The 27,411-nt window shown below is 40.6% G+C and overlaps 1 protein-coding gene across 2 annotated transcripts; it reads right to left on the bottom strand.

The window, feature by feature from the left end:
• Positions 1 to 1,148: 1,148 nt before the first annotated feature.
• CLDN18 (claudin 18) lies at positions 1,149 to 27,411 on the bottom strand. 2 transcript variants are annotated; one of them, XM_060242058.1, is made up of 5 exons: positions 27,127 to 27,411; positions 6,972 to 7,136; positions 5,564 to 5,672; positions 4,242 to 4,352; positions 1,149 to 1,681 (listed from the first exon to the last, which is right to left on the bottom strand). In XM_060242058.1, the coding sequence occupies exons 1-5, from the start codon at positions 27,344 to 27,346 to the stop codon at positions 1,534 to 1,536; spliced, it is 753 nt and encodes a 250-aa protein (XP_060098041.1). In that variant the 5' UTR covers positions 27,347 to 27,411; the 3' UTR covers positions 1,149 to 1,533. The 2 variants fall into 2 exon arrangements, with proteins under 2 accessions (XP_060098041.1, XP_060098042.1); XM_060242059.1 differs by lacking the exon at positions 27,127 to 27,411 and adding an exon at positions 13,022 to 13,264.

Raw genomic sequence — 27,411 nt, 5'->3', positions numbered from 1 at the left:
GGCAATGGCAAACCAGCTTGCCTTGAAAACCATAAGTCAGCTATGCCTTCATAGCACTTTCCACAGCCATAGTTTTTGTGGCTCACAGCCTGAGCTCTTGTGTTCCAAATTCTATGCCTCACTAGGCAACCAACGGTGGTGAGGAGAGAGAATGGAATAAAGAGAACAAGTAGATGACAACTGGGCTGTGCTAGACTTGATGGCACTAGGGCAAGAGATTTGTCAACTACATCTTTTACTCTTTAAAATGGTTATTATTGAAAAGCCATCCACTTTGCTAAAAGGGTTTAATGATCATATCTGTAGAGATGGAAGAAAATACTATGAGGCTGCCCTTCATCCCATGAAATCCTTGCTCAAAATATAATTCTAATTCTTAATTTGCATTTCCTGGGGTATCATTAATTATGACAGCTGTGCAAAGACTTTCTGCTACTAACTCCCGAATATGCATCAGAGGTGTAGCAACAATTTTAGACCTATTCCCTACTGAGTTCAGAAGAAATAAAATCAATTTGATAACATTGGCACAGATCAGATGCCTAAGGGCTGTATGAACTTTAAAATGCTCATTCTAAAGTTAATTCCAATACTCTCTAAGAAATTTCATTCATGCCTCAGAATTGGGGTGTCAATCCTTCATATTAAGTGGCACCATGATTCAATATCAGAATGCAATATAAGGTAATAAGCACCAAGACATTGTTAATATCTCATTGGGGGAATGTTTGTCTCCAGTGGACTGTGAAGAAAGGCAAATGGCATTTGTTTTAAAAAATGAACATCTCAGAGCAACTGTTCAGGACTCAGATGTGAGAGTGGCACTTAATGTTGCACAACAGTCAGTCAAATTACTGCTGCTAGTGTCCTATGGCAAAAACAAAGGTATTCCAAAGGAGAGGAAGGGCTTATGAATGTTGGCATATATTTATTATACTTTTTTACTAGGAGTTTGTATTTGTTTTTACACAGAATGGATGTAATGAAATGAGGAGAAAGCAAACTGCAACGTTATTTCCTCTGAAATTCTCAGAGATTAGGTTGTGAGAATTTCTTTTTTTCCCTAAAATCCATTTTTGGTCAGCCTCATATGCGAAATGAAAGGTTTTTCCTTTTTATTTAACGTGGGGTAGGCATCCAAGCAGTAGTTTCAGTTTCATGTTTTTATTTCTCAAGGACAGCCAAACATGATACAAAGCATGACCCTCATATGAATACAGTGCAGTGATGTTTTGGTCTTAAATATCTACTGGTATTTAGAGATGGCAAAGGGGTGAACTAGTGCTTCATCTGCCTTTAATCCTCCTTACTTTCAAAGGCAGTTAACCTTATTATGCGTGCACAAGGAAAATCAGAATTCTTTAGCAATGGAGTTCATTATGAGGACAATATCTATTCAAAGTCTTATTGAGCATATTAATAAACATCCAGGCAAGAAGTTCCCAGACCAAACAAATAAGGACAGATTAGACTTGTAAAAGACCTTTAAGACTAGAGGCTTAGTAAACTGAATACAAGACTACACCCTCCTTTCTATACATAATCATATTTTGAAGGATAGGAGCGTCTTCCATCCTCGCTTTTGGCAAGATCATGTGCTGTAGTCTTCTTACTTTCATACCCAGTTCCAGCCCTGTAGGAGATATTTTTTCCTGAGGCATTGTAGGATACAGCTTTATAACTGAAACAGAAATAAAACAGGGTATCAGTCAGTGGAATTGACTGGAGTACTCATAATTAGCTACTGTATTTCCTGCCAGATAGTGGATATAATACAACTGGCTAAACTCCATACATATCCACCGTGTTATCTTGCAATAGTATAATTTAGGGCAGATTCAGCAGTGATGAAAATACAAAAGGTTTTTTTATATACCTAGTGTCTCCTGCCATAACTACCTGAACTACTTATTATTGTTAAGACAGTAACAGCCCAATCCTCAGTGTGTTTACTTAGAAATATGGCCCACTAAATTCAGTAGGACATTCCTGGATATGTATTGGTAGGACTGTATCTAAAACAATCACCCCAAAGCAGATTTTCAGTGATGTGTTACTAGCCATAGGCAGGCTAGCAAAGTATGCAGCAATGTACATGCCAAAAACTGCAAATAATACTATAAGTGATTGATTCCTCAACAGAGCTAGCTGTTAGCAAACACATATTAGTAAAGTGCCACTGTATCTGATGTCTGCCCATTTACATGAAAAAATTAAGCTAACCATGACTCCTCCTCTGCATACCTTGGAATATTTTTCTCCCAGCCTGCCCCAGAAGGGATCCAAATGGTAAGACAATGACATCAGGCTACAGAATGCAGTAGGTGGGAACAGAGCTCCTCACCTGCATATTCCATTTTCTATATGTTTCTCTGAATGTGAGTCCATACATGCTCACTTCCTTGATTGCTCTGTGAATAAGTGGTTGTGAATCTCATTCTAATTTGTCTCTAAGTTGGAGATCCCATGATAGAAGTAATTAAGAACCCAAAAGATTAATTGGAATTTGAATACAAAATAGGGGGCCCAATATTAATCTCAGTAAACATAAAACATCAATATATAAATAATGCAAATTATACAAAAATACTAGGGTTGCCAGCCCCCGGGTCCCAGTAGGGAAACCCCATCCCCAAACAGAGGGTCCCTGATACAATGACATCACTTCCAGGTGACGTCATTGTGCCAGGAATGTCACATGGGGACACTCTGGTATTTGGGCAAACTCTATGGTTTTGAGGGCAAAAAACCCAGAGTTTCACCCACCCATAGAACACCCCCAAATCCCTCCACCAGATGGGTGAGGGAACCTGACAGTCTTAAAAAATACATGTATTTATTACAAATTGGTTTAAAACTGTTATAGGCCCAAATACAGCTTCATACATTATTTCAAAATTAGGACCATATGTGACTCTAAACCAGATGCATTTCAGCCTACTGACCTTCCTTGGTAGTTCAAGCATAAATGCTACCCATAAGCTCAATTATTGTAGTAATACTATTAGACAATATAGGACCAAGTGACAATCATGTTTTGATAGATATCAGTGTCTCAAGGCAAGGAAGTACTTCATAGGCCTCATATGGTATCGCCTTGTTTCCAAATCAGATACATGTAATCAGAGCTTTTCTTGTACCAGGAACTCCTTTGCCTATTAGGCCACACACCCCTGATGTAGCCAATCCTCCCAGAGCTTATAGTAGGCCCTGTAATAAGAACCCTGTAAACTCTTGAAGGATTGGCTACATCAGGGGTGTGTGACCTGATATACAAAGGAGTTCCTCCTACAAAAAAAGGCCTGTATGTAATCCAAATGACATTACAATTATGAACCTTCCTACTGTGGTTCAAGAGAATTAATTTGAAAAGCAATATGGAGCCAAAGTAACTTAATAATATGTAGGATTACATGTATCTGATTTGAACACAAGGTAATACCATATGAACCCTATAAAATATTTACTTACCTTGAGTCACTGATATCTATCAGAACATGATTCTCACTTGTTCCTATATTGTATTACTGCAATAATTGAGCCTATGGGTAACATTTAAGGTTGACCACTGAAGAAGGTCAGTAGGCTGAAATATATCTGTTTAGGGTTGCATAAGGTCCTAATTTTGAAATATTGTATGAATTGTATTCTTATTGAGGCTATATTTGGACCTATAACTGTTTTTAAACTATCTTGTAATAAATGCGTGTATTTTTGTATCATTTGTATTTATATATTGATGTTTTATACTTACTGAAATTAATGCTGGGCTTCTTATTTTGTATCCAATTAACCTTTTTGGATCTTAATTTTTTTGGGGGGGGAGGGTTAAGTTTTTGAAGAAGAGGAAGAGAAGTAGAAATTGGATTTATACCCTGGTCTTCACTTAGAGTGGCTTCCAATCTCCTTTCCCTTCCCATTCCCACAGCAGACACCTTGTGAGGTAAGGTAGGGCTGCGAGAGCTCTCCAAGACCTGCTCTTGAGCTGAACAGCTGAAAGGGTTATGCCTGATCCAAGGTCATTCTAGCAGGTGCATATGAAGGAGTGGGGAATCAAACCTGGTTCTCCGTGTACTGAACCACTACACCAAATTGGCTTTCCTTTTGCCAGTTTTTACCTTCCTTTTTTTCTTCTATACCCCATGATAGAAGTAACATAATTTATTGGCCTCTGAAATCAAGCATCCACCTTAGTCTACCCTATTATGTTAACAGCTTAATAAGTAAATATAGTCACTCACTGGGTCTTTTCTGGTACCAGTCCTCTGCAGGCAATGCACATCATGATGCCTCCAACCAAGGCCAAGCCCCCAGCAACCCATCCCACAAAGAGAGCAGAGCCAAACGTATACCTACAAAATAAAGAGTAGTAGTGCTAAGCTTAAATGTCACTATCTGTGTTAACATTCTGCTTCTCCAAAAGGTTCTTTAAAGCATAGCTGCCTTATAAACCTGGCCCTGGTACCAGTGATACCTGGGAGATATCCATCCTTAATAGTGTTGGAGGATCTACATCAGTTGAAATGTAACTGCTGTCATTTAAATCATGAGTCCACTGTTTCTAACCTTACATTTACATCACAGTACCATCTTCACAGTCACACAGTAGTTGTGGGGAGAGTCCTTTTTAAAGGAGCCTGATTGGGCTTGGGAGAGGAAGAGGAAGGTCTCCTGGCTTCCCTCTCCATGTCATTTTCCCAAACTGAAAGAGCAGGGGGAAGTAATTTGCCTCTCTTTGTAGTTGCATGTAGCCTTTTAATTAAATGTATCCTACCTATGGAGAAGAAGGGGCAGAGAGAAGGGAAAAGCCCTGAGGAAGGCACCAGCAACCACCTGAGATGGCAATAGCCAGGAAGAGCTCCAAAAAAATTTCCGTGTGGTAAAGGTCTCCTCGAAAGGGACTTACTTGGGAGTAGCTGCAGAGAACTAGGAATAGCCAGGAAGGAGGGATAAAAGGCTCCAGCTGAAGGAGACAAGGAAGGTAATTGGCTGCTAGTTGAGAAGAAGCTGCAGTCAGTCAAGCTTGGAACATTTATAGGCTGGGGAGTACCAAGCTTCCTGGAGACTCAAATGGTGCCATTTCAGGTCCAGAAGGAATATTTCCTATCTGACTCATGCATATTGGCCCCATCCTGGCAGAAAGGATGCAGTGGCTGAGGCAGGAACTCAAGGAGCTGGAAGAAGTATTCAGGCTGGGAATGTGACCCAACACTTTGGGGGAGGAGGGAGATGTGAGAAGAAGTTAACTGGCCAGGCTAGGCTAGGCTACAAGACGATGGTTGAACTCTGGAACTGACATTATAAAAGAACTGAGCAATAAAAGGGCAACCCATATATTTCTGGTGTGTTGACTGGCCTTTGGGACTGGGGGAAGAAGATGACACCCCCAGGGGGATGAAGCTCCGCTTCATAGCCCTGGGGCTTTACAGTTCCCCAAGAAAAGGGGAATGTCTGCTGTACCAATGGTGTTGATATGCCCTAAGTTCCTTAATAGGTCTAGCATAATAATGGTTAAAGCTCATAATTTTGCCTTGAAGCACCAAATAACAAGTGCTGGAATTACCTTGTTTGAATCTGCATCACTCCTGTTTGATACATGCCAGCAGTTGACATCCAGAAGTTTGTGACAAGCATGTTGGCAAAAACAGACACCCCACAGATGGCACACAGACCTGTCAAAGAGAAAGGAGCATTGCTTACTTCAACAATGGGATATCTTTATCCAATTGCATGACTGTTGCTAATTGTTCCAGAGAGTGAGAGTGTGTGTCTGTGTGGTTTCATTGGGGTGCTGTTTATTACTCTGGCAGAAGGTGGTTTTAGATAGCACAGTAATGTCCTAATCCTACATTATTATATTCTCTGGAAGGCAAAAAGTAAATAGAATCCAGTGTAAGATCCCTTGTGTAAATTAAGTGGTTTAAGTTATGGGTTTGCACCAAAGCACCCAGTCAGGAGATTCCAGCACCATGTCATAAGATAAACTCTGCAGAGTTCTGTTTTAAAATAATGCTATTACACATGAAGCTGTCATACTGAGTTAGACCACTGGTCTATCAAGGTCGGTGCTGTCAGCTTGGACTGGCAGGGGTTTCCAGGGTCTTCATCCTCTTAACTGGAGATGCCAGGGATTGAACCTAGGACTTTCTCCATATAAAGCAGATTCTCTGCCATTGTGCCTCACCCCCTCCCCTGAAAGCAATAGGGTGCCTTGTTCTCAGAGTATTTTTATTGCACCAGCCATGCCAAATGTATATAAGTTCGGAACAATATATACATATATATAATTTAAAGAAAACTTCCACTGCACCAAATGTGCAGCACATCAATTGGAGATGGGAAACAATCAAGAACTTGAAGGTTCTTGTAGCAGAAGATTTATGTTATATATTATATTTTATGGTTTATGTTATATTGAGTTGACCATTTCCTGGAGAAGGTACAAGCTACTTTTCTTTAAATGGCATCTTCCCTGCCCATTTCATTTTGTGTCTTCCTGTGGCTACAGTACCTTTTAATTTTTTTATTTAAAACATTTAATTCAACAAAAATCCCACCCCCAAACTTTGAAAAATAGAAAGAACTAACAAATAAGAATAGCAGCTAGCAACTGCCCTGGTTACTATGAGAAAGTTTATCATTCCTCAAATGAACCATAAATTAAGTCCAACGCCAATAACCAAGAATTCTAGAATGGCATTTAGCAATTCATTCCTCCTTTTGACATAAAGAGGAGGAAAATAATGTTGCAAATCTGTGGACGCCAATACAGGATCATGGTTCATCCTTTGATTCCTCATCCCTCTGAAGCCATCAGGTGAAATAACAACAGAGTGGTGCAGATAGTTCTTTTTAGCATTTGGGAATTGTTATGGAACTGTTAGTCAAAGAGAATGAGAATATGTGCTTGTCTAACTTCTTTTCCAGGGTTTCCTTCATAAAAGAGTGGCACCATACAGCCCCAAACTCACCAGCTACAATAAACATGATTCCAGAAGTTAAAGTCATATTTGCTTTTGCTGAATCCTCCATATTGCCAATCCGCAAACACTTCAGGGCAAAAATGGCCACCAGAAGCCCAAAAGCTCCAAGCACAATGCCCACAATCATCAGAGCCCTCACAGCCTGGAACATTGCTGCAAAATACATAGGAAAATATCATATTTAATTTGTAGCAGGAAAAAAACCCACATTGCTTACATCTCTTAATACAACAAAATGGAAACATTGCTCATTCTAAAAGGAATTCTTAATGTTGGCGGGTCTATCTTGTAGAGTGTTTTCTTTTGTCCTTTTAGGAGCATTATGCCAAATTATTACCACAAACATTTTTCAGGACAAAAGAGGTATTCGGCAGAAAGTTTCATGTGTACTGATTTGGCTTACTGTTCACTGTTTGCTTGCAGCTGCTTCTTTCCTTACTCAACAACTTCACTCCCATTTTTAAGCTGGGGCTTTCTCATGAGCTAAAACCAGCTAATCAGGTATCACACAGACAGTATGATGATGCCATACATTCAAGCAGCCATTCAATTTTTTTCATTTTATTTATTTACAAAAATTATATTCTGTCCTTCTGCCTTTAAAAGGGACCCCAAGGAAGACAAATGTATCTGTGTTACAGCATCACAAGTCATACATGTTGCCATTCACATATAATAGCATATATAATATAACATATAATGAGAACAGCTATGGATCAACTGCCATTATGGTCTAGGAGTTTCGGGAACTCTTAACAGTTGTACTCTTTTTGCTATTGTGATTCATTTTAGTCACAAGGTATGGCCTTATCAGTCAATGCAAGATAACTGATGTTAACTGCTCCGATACTTTCAGGCACCCATTCATTAATGGATGTGTGATTTCACTATTATGCATGAGGAAATGAGAGTTAATGAAACTATGCTATCAGCACCAAAGAGTGGTCACTGTACATTGTGTACAGAACAGCAGAAAGCAAACAGTATCATGTTCCACTTTGAGTTGCCCAAGATTCATCTTAGTGGTTTCTTTTTCACAAGGTCAAAATTACAAGGATGGTCTGGTCTACCACAAAGCACATTCCAAGCTTGCAATAGTCATTAGAAGCAATGGATATTCCACATTAATTCTAAAGTTTCTACAGAAAAGCTGATATATCCCATTACACATTCTCAAATTGTGTCAGTGGTACCCTTCTCTCCACAGCATCTTTACATATTTACCTGACTGCCTTATTTTTTTCCAAAGCTGTTAGGACAATTTAGTTAAATATAGACTTAATAGAACCTTATAAATACAGAGTACTATTCCCTTACCACTAATCTCCAGTTCACACAAGACATTATGAACATAAAAACACCAGAAGAGCCCTGTCAGATCAGACCAGTATTCCATCAAGTTCAGTTTCACACAGCAGTCAATTACTTACTCTTGAGGCCCAACAATGCGGCACAGAGACTGAGGCCTTCCCCCAGTGCCAACTGGCACTGGTATTCATAAGTTTACTTCCTGTGAATATAAATGCCCCTTTAGTCACCATGGCTAGTAGTGCTGATGGTATCTAATCCCTCTTTAAATAAAGTTTTTTAAATGCCCCTTTAAAAGCGTGCAAGTACACTTGTGCAGAAAACAGGCATGTAAATCCATCTACTATTGTCACACAGGTGTTCATTTTCTCTCAGACGGATTTCTCACTAGGCTTGTTCTAGTCTCGGAGCCCTTTTCCCCATGGAAAAACACATTCAAACGTGTCTCAGAGCCCTTTTTCCCCTGGAAAAGCACATTCAAACATGTGGTACACCATCTCATGAGGTAATATAGACCTGCAAGATGAGTCTACAAATCCATTGTAGAGTATTTTAAGGTCAGTTAGAAGGAATCAGAAATGTTAACTCAGGGGTGTCAAACACCCCACCCATGGGCCAGAACCACCCAAGGCTTTAATCAGGTCCTCTGAGCTCTTTTCTCCCCCTCCCCTTCCTGTTCTTACCCTTTGAAACTCCTAAGCTGAGTCTCTTACAGTTCCCAGGCTCTTTGAAGCTCTGAGGCTGAGTCTCTTTCAGTTCCAACCTGGGAGCTTCCAAGGCTCTTTGAAGCACCCTTTGAAGCTCCAAGGTTGAGTCTCCTTTCTGGGGCTTTTCCTGAATTTCTTTGCTGGCTGCTGCAAGGAAAACGTGAGGTGGATTTTAAGATCCATTCCACGTTTTCCTTGCAGATTTATCTGTGCTCTGCAATGGTTTCAAATGGAGTGGAGATGGTTACATTTTCAGTGTTCCTATTGTCAGCTGAAACTTATGCTTCCTGGAGTTGTGTCCTTGCAAACAAAGGGCTGATGCTTTCAGCCAGTTTATCTCTGCTGAGTGGACCTAATCTAGTGAGTACTCTATAGGGTTGCCAATCCCCAGGTGGGGGCAGGGGATCCCCCGGTTTGGAGACCCTCCCCCCGCTTCAGGGTCATCAGAAAGCGGGGGGAGGGGAGGGAAATGTCTGCTGGGAACTCTATTATTCCCTATGGAGATTTATTCCCATAGAAAATCATGGAAAAATGATCCACGGGTATCTGGGGCTCTGGAGGGGCTGTTTTTTGAGGTAGGGGCACCATATTTTCAGCATAGCATCTAGTGCCTCTCCCAAAAATACCCTCCAAGTTTCAAAAAGATTGGACCAGGGGGTCCAATTCTATGAGCCCCAAAAGAAGGTGCCCCTATTCTTCATTATTTCCTATGGAAGGAAGGAATTGAAAAGGTGTGCTGTCCCTTTAAATGTGATGGCTAGAACTCCCTTTGGAGTTCAATTATGCTTGTCACAGCCTTGATCTTGGCTCCACCCCAATGTCTCCTGGCTCCACCCCCAAAGTCCCCAGATATTTCTTGACTTGGACTTGGCAACCCTAGTACTCTAATGTGGGAATACGCAGCCAAAGGGAGATATTATACTGGAAAGCCATTGCCAATCTGAGAAGACTGGGGGGGGGGGGGAATGGAGAAGCTTACAGTGCCATTTCATTGTTTCCACAGAGTCAGAGCCTTGTGCTTTTTTTTGATGTTTTATTTAAAAAATTGCACTGCCAAATTCCACTATTCCCCCACCTTTCCAACTTAAACAAAATATTGAAATAATTTTAAGCATGTTTGTACTTTAAGTTTAAGAATAATATCTTTAACTGTATTTGTCTGTGTCCATTATAATGTTTATATCTCCACTACCTGGCATTATATTTTATGACACTCGTGGTCCAGCTCCACAAAGTCCCATTTCTGTCAGATCTGGCCCTCCTAACAAATGAGTTTGACACTCCAGTAAACTAGGGTTGCCAAGTCCAGTTCAAGAAATATCTGGGGACTTTGGGGGTGGAGCCAGGAGGCATTGGGGGTGGAGCCAGGAGCAAGGTTGTGGCAAGCACAATTGAACTCCAAAGGGAGTTCTGGCCATCACATTTAAAGGAGCCACACACCTTTTAAATGCCTTCCCTACATAAGAAATAATAAAGGATGGGGCATCTTCTTGGGGGTTCATAAAATTGGAACCCCTGGCCCAATCTTTTTGAAACTTGGAGGGTGTTTTGAGGAGAGGCACCCAATGCTATGCTGAAAATGTGGTGCCTCTACCTCAAAAAACAGCCCCCCCCGGATACCAGCAGTTCAATTCTCTATTATACCCTATGGCAAGGGTGGCCAACGGTAGCTCTCCAGATGTTTTTTTGCCTACAACTCCCATCAGCCCTAGCCATTAGTCATGCTGGCTGGGGCTGATGGGAGTTGTAGGCAAAAAACATCTGCAGAGCTACCGTCGGCCACCCCTGCCCTATGGGAATCGATCTCCATAGGAAATAATAAAGTGCCCAGCAGACATCCCCCCCCCCCATTTCTGATGACTCTGAAGCAGGGGAGGGCCTGCTCCCACCTGGGGATTAACATCTGTACTCACGAGTTGCTGAACTTCCAACTTCTTCAAAGATAACACAGAGCAACCATGGATTCAAGTTTACCTTTCCTGTGCAAACGACCCCTGAAAAGATTGTGAAACCAATGGTCTGGGCTGCTTTCATAGCCACTGGAAACAGCCATGTTGTTCTGCCTCTTCTCCCCCCCCCGCCCCCATTCAGCCTTAAAGACACAGATACACCATCCCAAAAGGAAGCCTCCAGAGGTGGAAAGGCACATGGTGGTTGAGGGGGCGGGGCTTCCCCCCACTGGCCAGCTGACTGGGAGCGGGAAGGAGCCTGGGAAAGTGGGAGAACTCCTGCTGGGACCTAGGGATTGGCAAGCCTACTATAAACTGTTCAACATGAAGATTTAGGTCAGATATCAAGAAATAGGATAGCGTCCTAAGGCATAGGAAATTTGAAACATATTTAAGTATAAAAATAAAAATATATAGATATTCTTCCAATATGTTTTTAAAAGATATGGAGAAATAATGTTCCCCTGTCCAGTTCAGTGTTTAATCTAAGCACTGTTTTGATGGTTACTTTAAAATCTTATATTAATGCACTTGTTGTTCAGAGGCTGCTAAGTAATCAAGCTACACTCAATCAAATCAAGCACTAGATTTAGATGCAACTATGCTTCTTTCTCCAGACGGTACACAGCAGGGGTGAGGAGAGGACTCTCTTGATTTTGTCAAGATCCCTCCATTCATTGATGCTGTGACAGTATGGGAAAGGACAATGCATTTTATTTAATTTAGAAACACTGAAATTTTAGAGAAAATAGTCCATTTCTATATTTTGATGAACTATAAACAAGAAGACTAGGAGAGCTGAAAAATGTATTGCTTTTTTTTAATGGTAGACCAAAGACTGAACAATATACAAATGGTCTTTCCAGTGTAATATATTAAACAACATATTTTTAAAACAGTAAACTGATAAGCCACAATTTATGAACTGGGGGCAAAGAGTCATGAATATTTCAAAAGTCTAGTGGATTATTTTGAAATAAGAGACCTGTTTGTGGCACAGAGTAACAAAGATACTGGAAAAGATGCACACCAGATCTGACCTGTATGCTGGAAATGTAATAATAATTCACATGTGTTTATTCATAACTTCTTGAACTAGCAGTGTCTATTATTAGGATATTTGAATTTTAAAAGTGAAATCTAGAGATGTGAAAATAACTGTTAGCAAAACACAAAGAAGATTACTAAAGTTTAGAATACTATAAACATGATTATATTAAGAAAATTGTCAAAAAAGCAGCTGACAAAAATTAATGGGAATGTTTTGTATGACTGGAAAATTGTGTTTAGAAAATCTGGATAGTATTCCAATATATGTTAATACAATAAATAATAGTACAGAAAAAAGAGTATGTATATTTTCATCATTTGTTCTTTTGTAAGATGGTAAATCCATTTTCAGAATGGATAAAACTCATTTTGAATATTTGAGATAACTTTGGAAATACATAAATCACTCTGTATTAATACAAGCACTCTGTTAAACAGTGCACTCTGTTTTATACACACAGGATCACGAGCACAAAGCTGCTATCCATATTCAAGCAGGCACCTTATTGAGATCTGATGCATCCTCTATTAGAAAACCTCTGTCGGTAACATTCAAGTTAATTATAACGAAGGATTGTAGCGTAAGACAGAATATAATTATATATGTAGACCTTCCCAAACCCAGTGTTTTGAAGCAAGTAAAAACATTTAAAGGCTTAATCAGATATAGCCCACTGGGAGAAAAAATATTCACTGAAATATATAAAATGGCTTCCTACTAGTCTCTTACAGGGCAAAGTTACACTCTTCTAAGGCCACTGACTTCAATTGACTTAGAAGCATATAACTTTGCTTAGGACTGCACAGTTAAATGGAAACTATCATTACAAATATTAGAAACTTGATTTAATTTTAAATACAGATTTTCCAAATATGAATCTGTAGGTCCCATGAATTTGGTATGAGATTATGCCAACAGCCACAGGAGTCAATGTTTGGTCTCCACTTATATTAATACATTGCTTCATGCTGATCTTTTATTCATTACATTTCTAAAGTCGCCTTGACCCACCCATATCCCTACCTGGTAGCCCAAGAATTGTAAAATATGGCCGACACTCCGTAAGCCCCGAACTTTGACTGACACAGCTCCTCCAGAGCCCCTGATACTGGAACACAGCTGTCACCGGGTTGTCATATAAGTCCTGGGTACTCCACATGTCCATCCCTGTGGCGGTAATGCAGCCAGCTAAACCCAGGGCTGATACTAAAAATCCCATAACTTGGCAAATGGTAGTGGACATGGTATTTCCTGCGTGGCCAGGAGCTGAGATACCATTAGCAAAGCATAAGGGAACACTGAAGTCCCCTTCCCTGTACCAGCAGACTGGAGCTGCCCTTATCAGATGGTTTCCATTAATAGATTTTGTTTGCTCACTGTGTTTTTGCAAGATAGTTCAGTTTCACTCCTGTTGGCTAGCATTGTATGCTTTGGGGTTGGTGGGTCTCTGGAGACTGAAACTTTTGTCTCTTTAGAAGCTCTTGTTCCCTCAGTGTAAAATAGGCATCATTGGTCAAGTATGGGGTAACCTTCTCCAAAGAAACCACATTGAACTATTTGTATGATAATTTCTTAATACATGCACTTATCCCTATATTTAAAATAAATTCAGTGTACCTTTGTTACCAATTGCCAAATCATTATTACAAGACAGAGATTATAGACTGGATTCTATGCTCTGTTTCTGTCAGTACACTGCCAAAAAGACAAATAAGAGGGCTGCAGATCATGTCAAGCCTGAACTCTTACTTGAAGCTAAAATGACTAAACTGAGGCTATTGTACTTTGGTTACATTATGAAAAGCCAAGAGCCACTGGAAAAGAAAACTATGCTAGAAAAGGTTGAAGGCATCAGGAAAATTGGAAGACCCAAGGTGGATTGGCTCAATAAAGAAAGCCACAGCCCTCAGGTTGCAAGACCTGAGCAAAGCTGTTAACAATAGGTCATTTTAGAGGTCATTAACTCATAGAGTTTCCATAAATTGGCAGCAACTTAACAACACTTAACACACATACCATTTCCTCTGGCATTGTGGGAAAAAGTTAACATAGAGGCATGATAGTCATTGTGCTAATCTACAGATCTGTGATCCAGTATGTGAAACTATGAGTCATTCCATGAAATTAATAGTGAGTAACTGTTTTCTAGGTAGCACTTCTAGAACAGGAAGTCAATCCTTTACCTAATCAGAAAGTCTGCTTTTTTGTTTTTAAAAAATTGGACTTCAAAGAAGGTTTAGACTTGTCTAAACCTAACACAAACCCATTAATTATGAGGCATTTTAATACAATTACAACACCAAGCACCAAAGATACCAGAACAGATCACAAGAGCCCTTTCCATATAGCTTGTCTTCACCAGAGTGAAGAGCTGAGTGGATGCCCCTGGTTCCTCAGTTGGGGAGCCATTTTCCAGGGCATTTTAGCCAAAGCACTTTCTACTTCTTTTCCCTGGCCTGAACAAATATTTCTGCAGTCATGTTCTCATGTTCATAAACATCCCTAGTGCTTTGAAGAGCAATGTTTTTTTGAAGGACTAATGCAATCCCTGCAATATAGATCCTGGGGCCCATCACTGGGATTCAGACATTCAGCTTCTTGGGATAGCAAAATATCCATGGCTGGACTTGAGGGAGAGGAGCCTATGAATACACAATGTGGGTGGCTGCAACAGCTTTATGCTGTCTGAGAAATCATTCTGGTGTAACACTTGATGGAATATTTTGATTAGTTATTGGTTCAAATGGGAGAGCAACCTACACAAACAGGTCACCCATCCATATCTTCATTTCAGTTATTTCCCAAGTAACCATGCTCATGGTACCTCAGCCCTAATCAGGCATGTTATGTTATGCCCATTGACTTCAGTTAGAAATGCCACATGAAGGGAGAACTGTCACTTTATTATGGTTGTTGAGAAAGGCAGACAGTCTGTGCGAATTAAGAAATTAATCCTGTTTCTCCACTATGGGGAATAGCTCTCGATAGTGATATAAATTTGCCAGACTCCTCTGCCAGATGCACAGCAGTGAGTTACAGGGACCTTCTGGACTCCAGCCTCATCAATTCCAAGCTAACACACTGCTGCAACTGATTTACTTCAACTCTGACCTAGTAACAAATTCAGCTTTTATCCAATCATGATATCTTTATTTGCAGCAGACACAATCAATACAATATCCTCCTTGTGAAGCTAAATGGAAGCTATCATTAGGAATGATGAGTTACAGTTTTACAGGGAGTTTATTATTCATAAGCCACTGCATGAATGTGATGTCTAATAACTATGTGGGTGGGCAAGGCACCCCAATCATGCATGACAATGAAGAGACTGGATGCTGATCTGAGAAAAGAGGGAAATACACCATCTCTCTGTGTGCTCATATTACTGCTTCCAAAGAAGCTTAACCCCATAACAAGAGTTGTTCTAGCACTTTTGTCAACTGTACAAATACTAATGACAGCATGACAATATAGCTATCCTTATCTAGAATCACAGAATCATAGAGTTGGAAGGGGACATACAGGCCATCCTAACCAACCCCCTGCTCTGTGCAGAGTCAGCCAAAAGCATCACTGGCATCGCCTTGCAGGCAAGAGAAACTGAAATGATCAACTCAGAAGAAAGCTGCTAAAGCTTGTCAGAATGCTAGGACAAGGCCTCCCGGTAAGGTAGACACTGAATGGGCTGAACTGCTCTGTCATCAAAGACTGCATAAATCAAGAAAATCTAACACAGAATCTGGCAATTTGAATCACATCATAGGGGGTACCATAGCTTAGTGGCACAGCATTTGCTTTATATGTAAAGCTCAATCCACAACATCTCCAGTTGAAAAAAAAAACAGATGTGAAAAACCTCCACCTGAGACCCTGGAGAGCTGCTGCCAGTCACATTACACAATAATGATGTCAATAGACTAATGGCTGTTTTCATATAAGGCAGCTTCATGCGTGCATTCCAGAAGAGGTAGCCATGTTAGAACGATGTAGCAAAAATGAAAGAAGTATTAGGACACAATATAGCATAAGCTTTCAAGGGCTATATAGCTCACTTCATACAAATGATTAATAGGCTTTATCTAATTAAACTTTATAAGAAATCTTAATTTTTCAAGACCTACAAGACTTCTTTTTTGTTTGACATTTATTGTGATATCAAGGCTTTTTTTTGTGAAAAGAGGTACTGAAACTCTCAAGAAGGAAATGAGGGAGAAACATAATAATAATAATAATAATAATACTAATAATAACTTTTTATTTGTATCCCGCCCTCCCCGCAAGCAGGCTCAGGGCGGCTCACAACACATTAATACAGTATACAATAAAACCATGTACAGTCAATTATAAATTCATATACAATTCAATATAAAATCATCCTTAAAAACATTAAAATTACATTAGAGTTAAGATTATGGTGCTATAATTAAGATCTTTCATAAATTCCAGTGATTAGAACATAAAACATAGGACGTATCCCACAGGACTTTCTGGCTCGGTTTATGTGAAGGCTGTTTTAAAGAGGTGGGTCTTACAGGCCCTGCGGAATTGATCTAAGCATTGCAGGGCCCGTACCTCCTCCGGGAGTTGGTTCCACAGTAGGGGGGCCGCTACAGAGAAGGCCTGATCCCGGGTGGACTTCAATCTGGCCTGAACTTTTAAGAATGTAAGCACAGAAGAGAAGCCATGTTGGATCAGGCCAATGGCCCGTCCAATCCAACACTCTGTGTCACACAGTGGCCAAAACCCCAAATGCCATCAGGAGGTCCATCAGTGGGGCCAGGACCACTAGAAGCCCTCCCAGTGTGCCCCCCAAGCACCAAGAATACAGAGCATTACTGCCCCAGACAGAGAGTTCCAACAATACACTGGGCTAATAGCCATTGATGGATCTCTGCTCCATATGTTTATCCAATCCCCTCTTGAAGCTGTCTATGCTTGTAGCCGCCACCACCTGTGGCAGTGAATTCCATGTATTAATCACCCTTTGGGTGAAGAAGTACTTCCTTTTATCAGTTCTAACCCCACTGCTCAGCAATTTCATTGAATGTCCACGCATTCTCATATTGTGAGAAATGGAGAAAAGTACTTCTTTCTCTACCTTCTCTATCCCATGCATAATCTTGTAAACTTCTGTCATTTCACCCCTCAATCGATGTTTCTCCAAGCTAAAGAGCCCCAAGAGTTTTAACCTTTCTTCATAGGGAAAGTGTTGCAACCCTTCAATCATTCTAGTTGCCCTTTTCTGGACTTTTTCCAATGCTATAATATATTTTTTGAGGTGCAGTGACCAGAATTGTACACAGTACTCCAAATGAGGCCGCACCATCGATTTATACAGAGGCATTATGATACTGGCTGATTTGTTTTCAATTCCTTTCCTAATAATTCCCAGCATGGCATTGGCCTTTTTTATTGCAGTTGCACACTGTCTTGACATTTTCAGTGAGTTATTTACCACGACCCCAAGATCTCTCTCTTGGTCAGTCTCCTCCAGTTCACATCCCATCAACTTGTATTTATAGTTAGGATTTTTGGCCCCAATGTGCATTACTTTGCACTTGGCCATGTTGAACCTCATTTGCCACGTTGACGCCCACTTGCCCAGCCTTGACAGATCCCTTTGGAGTGCCTTACAATCCTCTCTGGTTCTCACCACCCTAAACAATTTAATGTAATCTGCAAACTTAGCCACTTCACTGCTTACTCCCAACTCCAAATCATTAATGAACAAATTAAAAACCATTGGACCCAGTACTGAGTCCTGTGGTACCCCACTGCTTACCACCCTCCACTCCAAAAATTTCCCATTTATACTCACTCTCTGTTTTCTATTAATTAGCAAGTCTTTGATCCACAACCTATTAATTAGCCAGTTTTTGATACACTAACATTTTAAACATTTTTTGAGAATTTTGTTTCCACAAAGAGGTTCCGGAACTCTGTTCTGCCGCATTCCCTCCCCCCCCCCCCCGGAAAAAAGCCCTGGATATAATAAAATTTTCCATCATTGCACATAGGAGCCATTTCCTTTATTCTACTAAGTGTGTGCCATATGCCATTGCATTCCATTATTACACTCAAAATCTGACTGCAGGATTTGACTCCTACAGGTCACTTCATAGTGAAGTCATCACTGCAGGTAATCTCAAAGATTACGATGTGAAGACACCAGAGCAGCAATTGTCCTCAGTTGGACAGGACTATCACTCCTCTCACTGCCTATTTTATTAGGTGTGTGGGTGTTTAGAGGTAAACAAACAGGAATGTATGTTTGGTCCTGAAACAAAACTTCTCTTGCTGATCCATGAATCCATCCTAACGTATGAGAGGTTTAAATGACTCTTACAAGGCTAAAAAAGCACACTGGATAGCCAGTTTAGTATAGTGATAGGAGTGGTGGACTCTGATCTGAAGACTCACATTTGATCTCCCTCTCCTTCACATGCAGCAGCTGGGTAACCTTTGGTCAATAACAGTTCTCTCAGAGATGTTCTCTCAAGAGCAGTTTTCTCCAAGCTCTCACTGTATCCTTGTATGTGTATTCATGGAATCATTGGCATATTAGGCCACAACCCCTGACATCACCATTGTTTCGGACAGGGCTTTTTTGTAGAAAAAGCCCAGCAGGAACTTATTGGTGCATTAGGACACATCCCCTGAAGCCAGCCAGAACTGTTTTCCTGTTCAAAAAAGCCCTGTATGTATTCACTATAACTTGCAAAATGGGCTTATGTCAGCTGCTTATGTTGTGGGGTCACAACCCATCTTTGATAAACTGACCCCATGATAGTGGGCATCATTCTATAGAATAGAGGCTACATTTCCTAATAACATTAAGCATTACAAACTAGTCATTTATTTTGAAGAAACAACAGTTAGCCTTTGGAAAGACAAAAAGCATTTGAGGAGGACTCAGCAACTCAGATAGGAATTGTTTTGTACTTTCCAATTGCTATTAGCTGTTTTGTGAAGGAACTAAATAGTATTATTTGTCACTGAACAACACCCTGATCCCAGTTTCAGCAACTCACACCTTTTTATCTGCTCTTTCCTTAGACAAATGTGTCTTTGACACTAATTGCTGCACCCCTTAGGAACATTTGAATGTTATCATTGCTGGTCCTGCAAAATTACCTGCAGCTAATGTTGACTTTAGTTTTAGCAAATACAACCTACTCCCACAGAGAAATATCCGACTAGTTCAAACTGGGAAAGAATGAAGACAACCACACCCACTTCCATACAGTAAATCTGCAGAGAAAATGATGTTGAAAATTGAATCTTTGCAGACTGTTAAGTTCATCAAGCATCTTATGGCCTAGCTAAGCAATATATGTGTGACACAGAGAACTAATGTCCCCAAGTTCTGGTGGGCTGGATTCAGTTTGTGAGTACAGCATGAGGAAAAGAGGGCTTCAGCCTCCCCCCCTAACCCCCGCCATGCCATTTTTCCAAGCCAAAGGAGTGGTAAGATAGGGCTGTTTGCCTTGCAGTCCATGCCTGGGAACATTGGTTGCCTGATGAAGTTACATGTCACATGAGTAATCAAGTTGAGTCTTTTCACTATTGCATTTCAGGGGATGAGCTGGAGTGATTACTTGGTCTTGAAAACTATTAGTTTTGTTTAAGGCTGATTTTCTTAATTTCTTTAGGAAATTTAATCATTACAGAAGCTCATGCTCTTCCTAAAGGAGCATCTGCCAGTGATTATTTTGGAGATGAAATATACATATGCAGAGCATCTGAGCCTCACAGTCTGCATGATCAGAGGCTTCATTCAGTTCACACTGGTGCAACATATATCCACACAGCTTATTGGTACACTTTCCTTGGAGTAAGGCCAGTTGCCTAGGTTTCTAAGAAGACGTGGTGTTTCCATACTAAACAAGCATCGAACACTGTTGAATAGTGACTAGGTGCCGGTGATGATTTTATAAGAAGCAGAACAAATCTCTATACTTATCCAGGGCTGTAGCCAGAAAATCTTGGATGGAGGGGCCCAAGCGATAAAAGTTCAGGTGAGGGCCCCTAAAATGCTGCCAAAGGGGGGCAGGAGGATAGGCCACTGCAAGAAACACTCCAATGTTAATAGGAGCCACTGTGGCCACCCACCTCCAGCCAGCTCCCCTGCTGCTCCTTCTTGCCGCCATGGACTCTAGCCACCTCCTCTGCCTGCCAGCTCAGCAGTGGCGGCAGCAACAGCCAGGGCCATGTCCCCACCGTCCAGTGGGGGAGGGCCCTGACACTTGTACAGTGTGCTCCGCTGAGGCCGAAGATGGTGCACTCTGCCCAGACTATGTGCTCTGCCCAGTGTTACACCGCACGTGAAGCCAGAACCTGGCTGCCACTCCTGCTGGGCCCAGGGCGAGCAAACACGCAAGGGGCTGCTGCAGCTGGCGGGCAGAGGAAGGGGCACCACAAGTGAAAGGCCCTGCTGCTGCTGCAGGCAGAGGGATGGCCCAACCTGACGGAGAGGAGAGGGCTTGCCTTGGCAGGACTGTGCTCCCGCATCGCCTCAGGGGGACCACTTCCTTGGGGCAGGCAGTGGGTGCCTTACCTTGGCTGCAGCACTTGGATTGCCAGCCTGGCCTCACTCACTCAGGGTAAAAAGTTTTTCGCAGGTCCTAGAGGCCCTCCTATGGAGGGGCCCTACATAGGGAAGGGGGTTTAATAAAGTGCCTTCCTCCCCCCCCGCTCCCTCATAGCTACAGGCCTGTACTTATCCCATTTTCATGGAGTGAAATAACAAGTGTGTACAATACTAGTGCTGGAGATTGAATTGCCATAGAACTCATGTTCATAGCTTGCACATAAGCCAGCCAGAACCTATTGTCTGATTTGGATGAGTGGCAAGGTAAAGGGCAAGGAGGAACATTTAGGAGCTCTCAAATTTCTATCTCCTATGCAAGCACTGGGAAGGAAGATAGTGGTATATTTTGGCTTAGCAAAGTCAGTGCTGAAAAGTATGGTCATCCCAAGTAAATAAATCTTGATTAAGGAAAGGTGATAGCAAGGATACAACATAAGGATATCATATGTTCTAATAACTATATGGTCTCTGTTGCATTCCATGTGAGTTGAATGAAAGTACCTGCCATAGGTTCAAAAATGGACCCAAATTTATGCAAAATCCCAAATACATAAATGGAGAAACACAATCTCTTCATCTTCTGACATTTTTGACAATGCAATCTGATATGGAATTGTACAAATTTGGAGCACAATCTCTCTGGATGTTCAGATGGAAACTATGATGCTCCCACTAATTTCAATGGGGCTTGTTCAAAGAACTTCCTACTAAAATGTGACTATGGTGGCTAATCAGGTCTATAGCTATTTTCTTTGTAGTGGTTTTCAGTTTTCACTTTATTCTCTTCACATCCACCTTGTGAGAGAAGACAGTGACTTTCCTAAGACAAATGCTTTTGTGGAATTTAACACGTAATTCTGAAATGTTAGTACATTGATTTTATACATATGTTCGGTATATGTTTGTCTTCTGTCATTGGTTTGTATTTCAAATTGAACAACCCTGTCCTGTATAATATAATTAGCACTGCCTTCTTAGTTTTACTGCTAACTATATGATTAACAGATTCGTCCTATACATAGTTAGACATGCCTACGTCTATTTATTTTCAGTGGTCTTAGGGCTGCTCAACTCTTTATAGGATTGAGTTGCATGGCAATCATAATATATATTTTTATTGGTAGTCAAAGGTAAATATGATATCCTGGCCAGATGGGAAGAAATTGTATCAGAACTAGATTTTAGTACAGGACTGAATCCCAGCTATATTTTCATAATCAATATCTCTCAAACCACCCTTGAGCAATTCTATTGAAGTAATTGTATCTACTTGAATACAAATGGCTTGAACACCACCACCTTGAATCACATTTTCATCATTTCTTTTCTGATATTTTGCATTAACCTACATATAACCCACCCCCCACAAAAAAAAACCAAAGGACCCTTTGTTTTTCCTGCACTTGGGGGTTGAAAAGCATAAGGGGGAGAAGAAATACAGAAACAAAAATGTCAATGATGCATTTAGGTTGCCCAGCTACTCCGCACCAATCTTACTGTTTTTATTCAGTATGACACTATTGTTCATAATATAAATTGCTATTGTCAGAATAATAAATAGGGCTTTATAATGGAAATGCTGGCAGACCCATTAACTATGTCCAAGCAAGTGAGGTGGCTGTAATGCAAAAAAGGGTGGGGCGCAGCAAGAGGAAGCCTATCCCTCAGACTTGTAATTCTAGCTGCACAGAAATACATATTGTTATAATTTGATTATTTATACTTATTTGTTCTTCTCTGAACATAGCTGTCCATTACTCATTTGAAGTGCTAGAAAGATATCTCTATCACAGCCAGAAAAAAAAGAAAACCTTCAAAACATGAGACTATGCCATTGGCAAGGCTGTTCTTCTGAGGTTGTCCCCAGAGACTACAAATGTCATACAATATATAATAAGAGAGAAAGTGTTCTTACTTCTCTTCTCCTTAAGAAAAGCTTTATCTTGCTGCTAGTTTTTTTAAAAAAATACATAACCCATCACTCTTCCTGGGGTCATGCTGGTAATGTTTACCAGCTACCAGCCACATAGAAGTAAACATTTGTGTGAATGTGTATATACTCCCTGTATAAGAATACAAAGATTTTTTTTTTCAAGTTCCCCTCCCCTTCTATGAGGAGGAATTTACATGCTAATTGATTTGGTCTGTTAGGACTTTAGGATGACAAGTTAATTAAAAACGTATATACAGTGCAGAATCTTGCATAAAACCACTCAAGGCTTTCAGATTGATTTTATTTTGGCCAAGCAGGCTGTGATAGCTTTGTTTCTCACATCTCCCAATGCAAGGTCTATTCCCAAGTGGTTCTTTTTATTTTAAAGTGCCAGGAGTAGGGAGGATAGAATATTTTAGATTAGAGCTGGTAGCGTTCTTTGTTTTCAACAACGGCAAAAATAGACTTTTTCTGATGATGAATGAAGAACTGCCCCCATAACAACAACTAAGGAAACCACCTCCACGTTCAAAATCTTTCTCTGAGAGCTACAAATAAAGATTCTAAATACTAGAGGGAGCATTTGTCTGTGCCAGTACAAAATGCAAATGCAGTACAAGCTTTGCTTCAACACTATTTTTCCATTTGATCCTAACTTTGTATCACTGTACATCTTAGTCCATCAGCTATATGTAGTTCTGCTCACTGTGCCCCATTCCCTCATCTGAAGAAGTATGCAAGCATACAAAAACTTACATTCTGAATAAACCTTTGTTGGTCTTAAAGGTGATACTTGACTCCTACTTTGTTCTACTGCTTCAGACCAACATGGCTGCCCACCTGGATCTAGCTCATATAACAGTTCAGCAATGAGGCTAGATGGCCATCTGACAGTGATGCGGATCCTGTGAATTTCAGGGGAGGTATTTGTGAATTCTCTGCATTGTGTAGGCGGGGGTTGGACTAGATGACTTTGGAGGTCCCTTCCAACTCTATGATTCTATAATGACTGATTTTAAGGGATTGACTTGATCAGGGATAATTCACTCCCTGCATCTTCAGCCATGAATGCAGTTCTCTGTCCAGCTGAGGGGACCTTCCAGCTCTATTGCATATGTCCACATTCATCATCAACCATAACCCCCACTGCTTTTCTCCTACTAGAGATTACTTTTTAGACTACTCTGTGTGCCTGGCTGAGCGTTGGACATGTTGCATAGAGCTGATGTTGCTCACTGCTTTTAAAAAAAACAAACAGAAGGCAATTTCTTGACATTTCCCCATTGTGCTCAGTTTCTTCATGCTGGTGGTGCCACATAGTGAGAGACTAGAAAGATGTCAAGGATGGTGTTTTTATCAGACCACCCTGAGATAATGAACAAGCTCTAGAGGAGCTAAGTGTTTACATGCTTACTGCTAAAAATTAGTCTAACATTTACTGCTCAACTGTAATGAAAGTATCATACTATCTATTTGGGGAAAAAATCAGTTTCTAAAGGGAGCAAACAAAGGATGAGTAGTAATGACAAAATACAACCACTTATTTTCTTTTAGATCTCACTACAGAGTACAAATACAATGCATGTCTCTATTAACATTTCAAAATAGTGCATTGTAGGCAGTTGTCTTCAGATAAATCATCCATTCTTTAAAGGACATTTTACACATTGCATAGTTTTTGTGGTGGGAAACATGAGTTTACTGCAATGTGTAAAGTCCAGCACATTTGTCTTTAGACTACAAGGAACACAGAAAAGGTTGCATTATATACAATAGAGGGGATCTGGAATTCCTATCTGTGCACTGGACTTGTGGCATAAAGGCAAAGGTAAAAATCACTAATATCATAGATAAATAACAGTAAAAGTATAAACTCTAGTCTAGTAAAAGGTAATCCTTTCCAATGGTTCCCTTAGAGCAGGGTGTTGACAGGATCTGACATAAATAAAACCTTGTTGGGCCGGGCCATGTCTTTAAAACTTAAAACATGCTTAAAACGTTAGCACTCAGTGGTCTTAAAGATGCTTTCTTTGTATTTCTTCCATGGGATCCAGGGAACTGAGCAAAGGAAGCTCTGGCTCTTTCATTCTTTCCCCAGGGGACTGCGGGGGAGGAGCCTCAGCCAATAGAAGGAAGAGAGCCTTGGCTCAGTAGCTCTACGGTGCAATTGGGGGAGCCTGGCAAAATAAGCTATTTCTCCCCCCCCTCATTCCCAAGGGAAGAGCCTCAGACAATGGAGAAAATAGAGATTTTGCTCTGTAGCTCCTGTGCAATTGAGCAAGCCTTGCAAAATTAACTGTTATGCAGAAGGAAGCAAGATATAGGGAGAAGCAGATAACAGCCAGTTGCTCAGGGGACTGATAGGAGCCCTCTGGGGGCCTGATTCGGCCCCCGAACTGCATGTTTAACACCCCTGCCTTAGAGCTTCTGTGCAAACTCTACTGTGGGATGGTAAATGTGGTGATTATGGCCTGTGCCAGGGGTTTTTTTGAGCAGGAACGTACAGGAACGCAGTTCCGGCTGGCTTGGTGGCACAGGGTGTGGCCTAATATGCAAATGAGATCCTGCTAGGCTTTTTCTACAAAAAAGCTCTGTGTGAAACAATGGTGATGTCAGGGTGTGTGGCCTAATATGCAAATGAATTCCTGCTGGGCTTTTTCTATAAAAAAAGCCCTGGCCTGTGTCCAGGGCAGGCCCTGTTTGGTAGTCAGCCTAATCCAGAGAGCCTATAATATACTACTACTCAGCAAAGGTCAAAACCTTCCATCTGCTTAAGGAGATTTCCTCCAGCTGGTAGAAGAACCTCCTCTGGTAGAAGAACAACTGAAGTTGGAGGAAGGCTCCTTAGACTGAAGGAAGGTTTCAAACTTTGCTGAGCAGACTGGTAGGAAACAGACTGAGATCTACAAACATTTGTGCTCAATTTGCAAAGCTTCCTATTCAGTCTAGGTTCTTCTTTCTATCTCATTAAGTGTCCATGACTGTCAAAGGTGACAGTACTGTGCACTATGTCCTGTGCACATAGCTGCAACTTTGGATCAAGTGTCCATGGCATGTCTCACCATAATAAAACAAAACTACTAACCTTTGGTAAAACAAGAAAATTTACACAGCCAAGTTCATCACATTAATCCTGGTTCCTATAAGCTTTTTTAAAAAACACTACAAGCTACCAGGAGGAATTAAAGTTATATTTAAAGTAACTGGAAAATGGAAATCAACCCAGAAAACAGGAAAATAAGTTCAATAGGAAAAGCTTAAATGTCTTTGTATCGTATTTGTGCCCCCTCCAGAATAAAAGGAAAGCACCAACAAATCCTGTTTCTTCAAGCATCTGCCTTGTTAACAAAAGATTCCATGTCTGTATCAAGGATAAAAACAACAAAGCTTTACCTAAGGTTATCACTTATTTCTTTTTTTAAAAAAACTGATGAAATGGGAAAGGTACAGTAAGTGTGGAAGATTTTTCCTAATCACTTGAGCTGAATGGACCAGTCCAAATGGAGATTTCTGTACTGGACTCCCAACCCAGAAAAAAATGTTTTAGCTCTGCTCAAAGTTTCATTGAAATCAATACATTTATGATTAATTCATGCCATTAATTTCAGCTGAACTGACACATCTTATTATTTCTGAACTGAGACCATGGCAGAATACAAATGTTTTAAGTAAATAAACATAAATATCACACATAAACCTATTATTTTAAATATAGACTTTTCAGAATATCTGTTTTGTCCACATGTGCTGAGATGTATTTAATGTCAAGTCTTGATTTATTTTTAGGCAACTCTGCAGCAAAGACTTTCTGAAAAATGAACATCCACCAGGTCTAGGTTGGTGGTGACAGAAAGTGCCATTAAGTCACCCCCCAACGTATGGCTGCTCTGTAGCGTTTTCAAGGCATGAGACTTTCAGAGGTGGTTTGACATCGCCTGCCTCTGTGTAGCAACCCTGGACTTTTTTTTGGTGATCTCCCATCCAAATCCTAACTAGAGGTTACCTTGCTTAACTCCTGAGATCTGACATGATTGGGCTATGGGCCACTCAGGTTAGACATTGTTAAATAAGGGTGAGGGCAGTGGACAAAATAGTAGGAAAGTATCATGGCTTTTGCACATTTCCATTCTTAATGCAGATTTTTCTTACACAGCTCTCCTGTACATTGCTGGCAAACATACAAAGGCCCAAATTAACATTTGTATCTTTACAGTCTTTATCTCTTTAGAGATCGGTATGGTACTGACCCCCTCAGACTCCCTAACAACTGTGTTACCAGTCTCAAATGCTTCCCCCACTCCAATCCTCTTTTTCATCATGAGAAAGAATATTGAGACAAGGAACGCTTTCTTTGCTTGCATTAAGTTTTCTCATCCATTTGCATAGTTCTATGCCCCTCTCATTAGCGAAACTGGAGTCATATTTTGTTTTAAAGTTACAACAGATTTGCTCAGAATTTGAAGAATGGATATTATAATTTCTGTGATAAAAATCTTGAGTCTACAATAAGTGGAACTCAAAAACAGATCCAAGAGAATCCGGTATCAATTGCAAGCCATTTCTTTCCACAACTGTCTTAATAACAGCATATCCAGTCCCTACCTGGTAGTCCAAGGATGGTGAAATAGGCACGGCATTCTGTGAAACCAGAGCTCTCCCTCACACAAGTACGCCATAACCCCTGGTAATTAAACACAGCTGTCACTGGATTGTTTTGAAGATCTTGGGTGCTCCATTGGTCCATGCAGGTAGAAGCAATAATTCCAGCTAGTGCTAACAGTGAAACCATAAATCCTACAGACTGGCACATGGTTACAGACATACTAGTGACTGCCTTTAAAAATGGGCTTGCAATGTACACCAATGGTACCAAGACTGCATCTGGCT

Source organism: Heteronotia binoei, chromosome 6, assembly GCF_032191835.1.
Source record: "Heteronotia binoei isolate CCM8104 ecotype False Entrance Well chromosome 6, APGP_CSIRO_Hbin_v1, whole genome shotgun sequence".
NCBI classification, from domain to species: domain Eukaryota; kingdom Metazoa; phylum Chordata; class Lepidosauria; order Squamata; family Gekkonidae; genus Heteronotia; species Heteronotia binoei.
Note: the sequence above shows the minus strand (reverse complement) of the source record. Positions and strands in the feature narration are given on the sequence as shown.

Bases quoted from the DNA above. Each gene is read 5' to 3' on its own strand.
- CLDN18 (XM_060242058.1), bottom strand. From the start codon at position 27,346: ATGTCTGTAACCATGTGCCAGTCTGTAGGATTTATGGTTTCACTGTTA. The intron at 5,673-6,971 runs GTGAGTTTGGGG...TCTCTTTGACAG, and splicing joins AATCATGTTTATTGTAGCTG to GTCTGTGTGCCATCTGTGGG. The intron at 4,353-5,563 runs GTAATTCCAGCA...TTTATTTTGTAG, and splicing joins GTGATGCAGATTCAAACAAG to GTATACGTTTGGCTCTGCTC.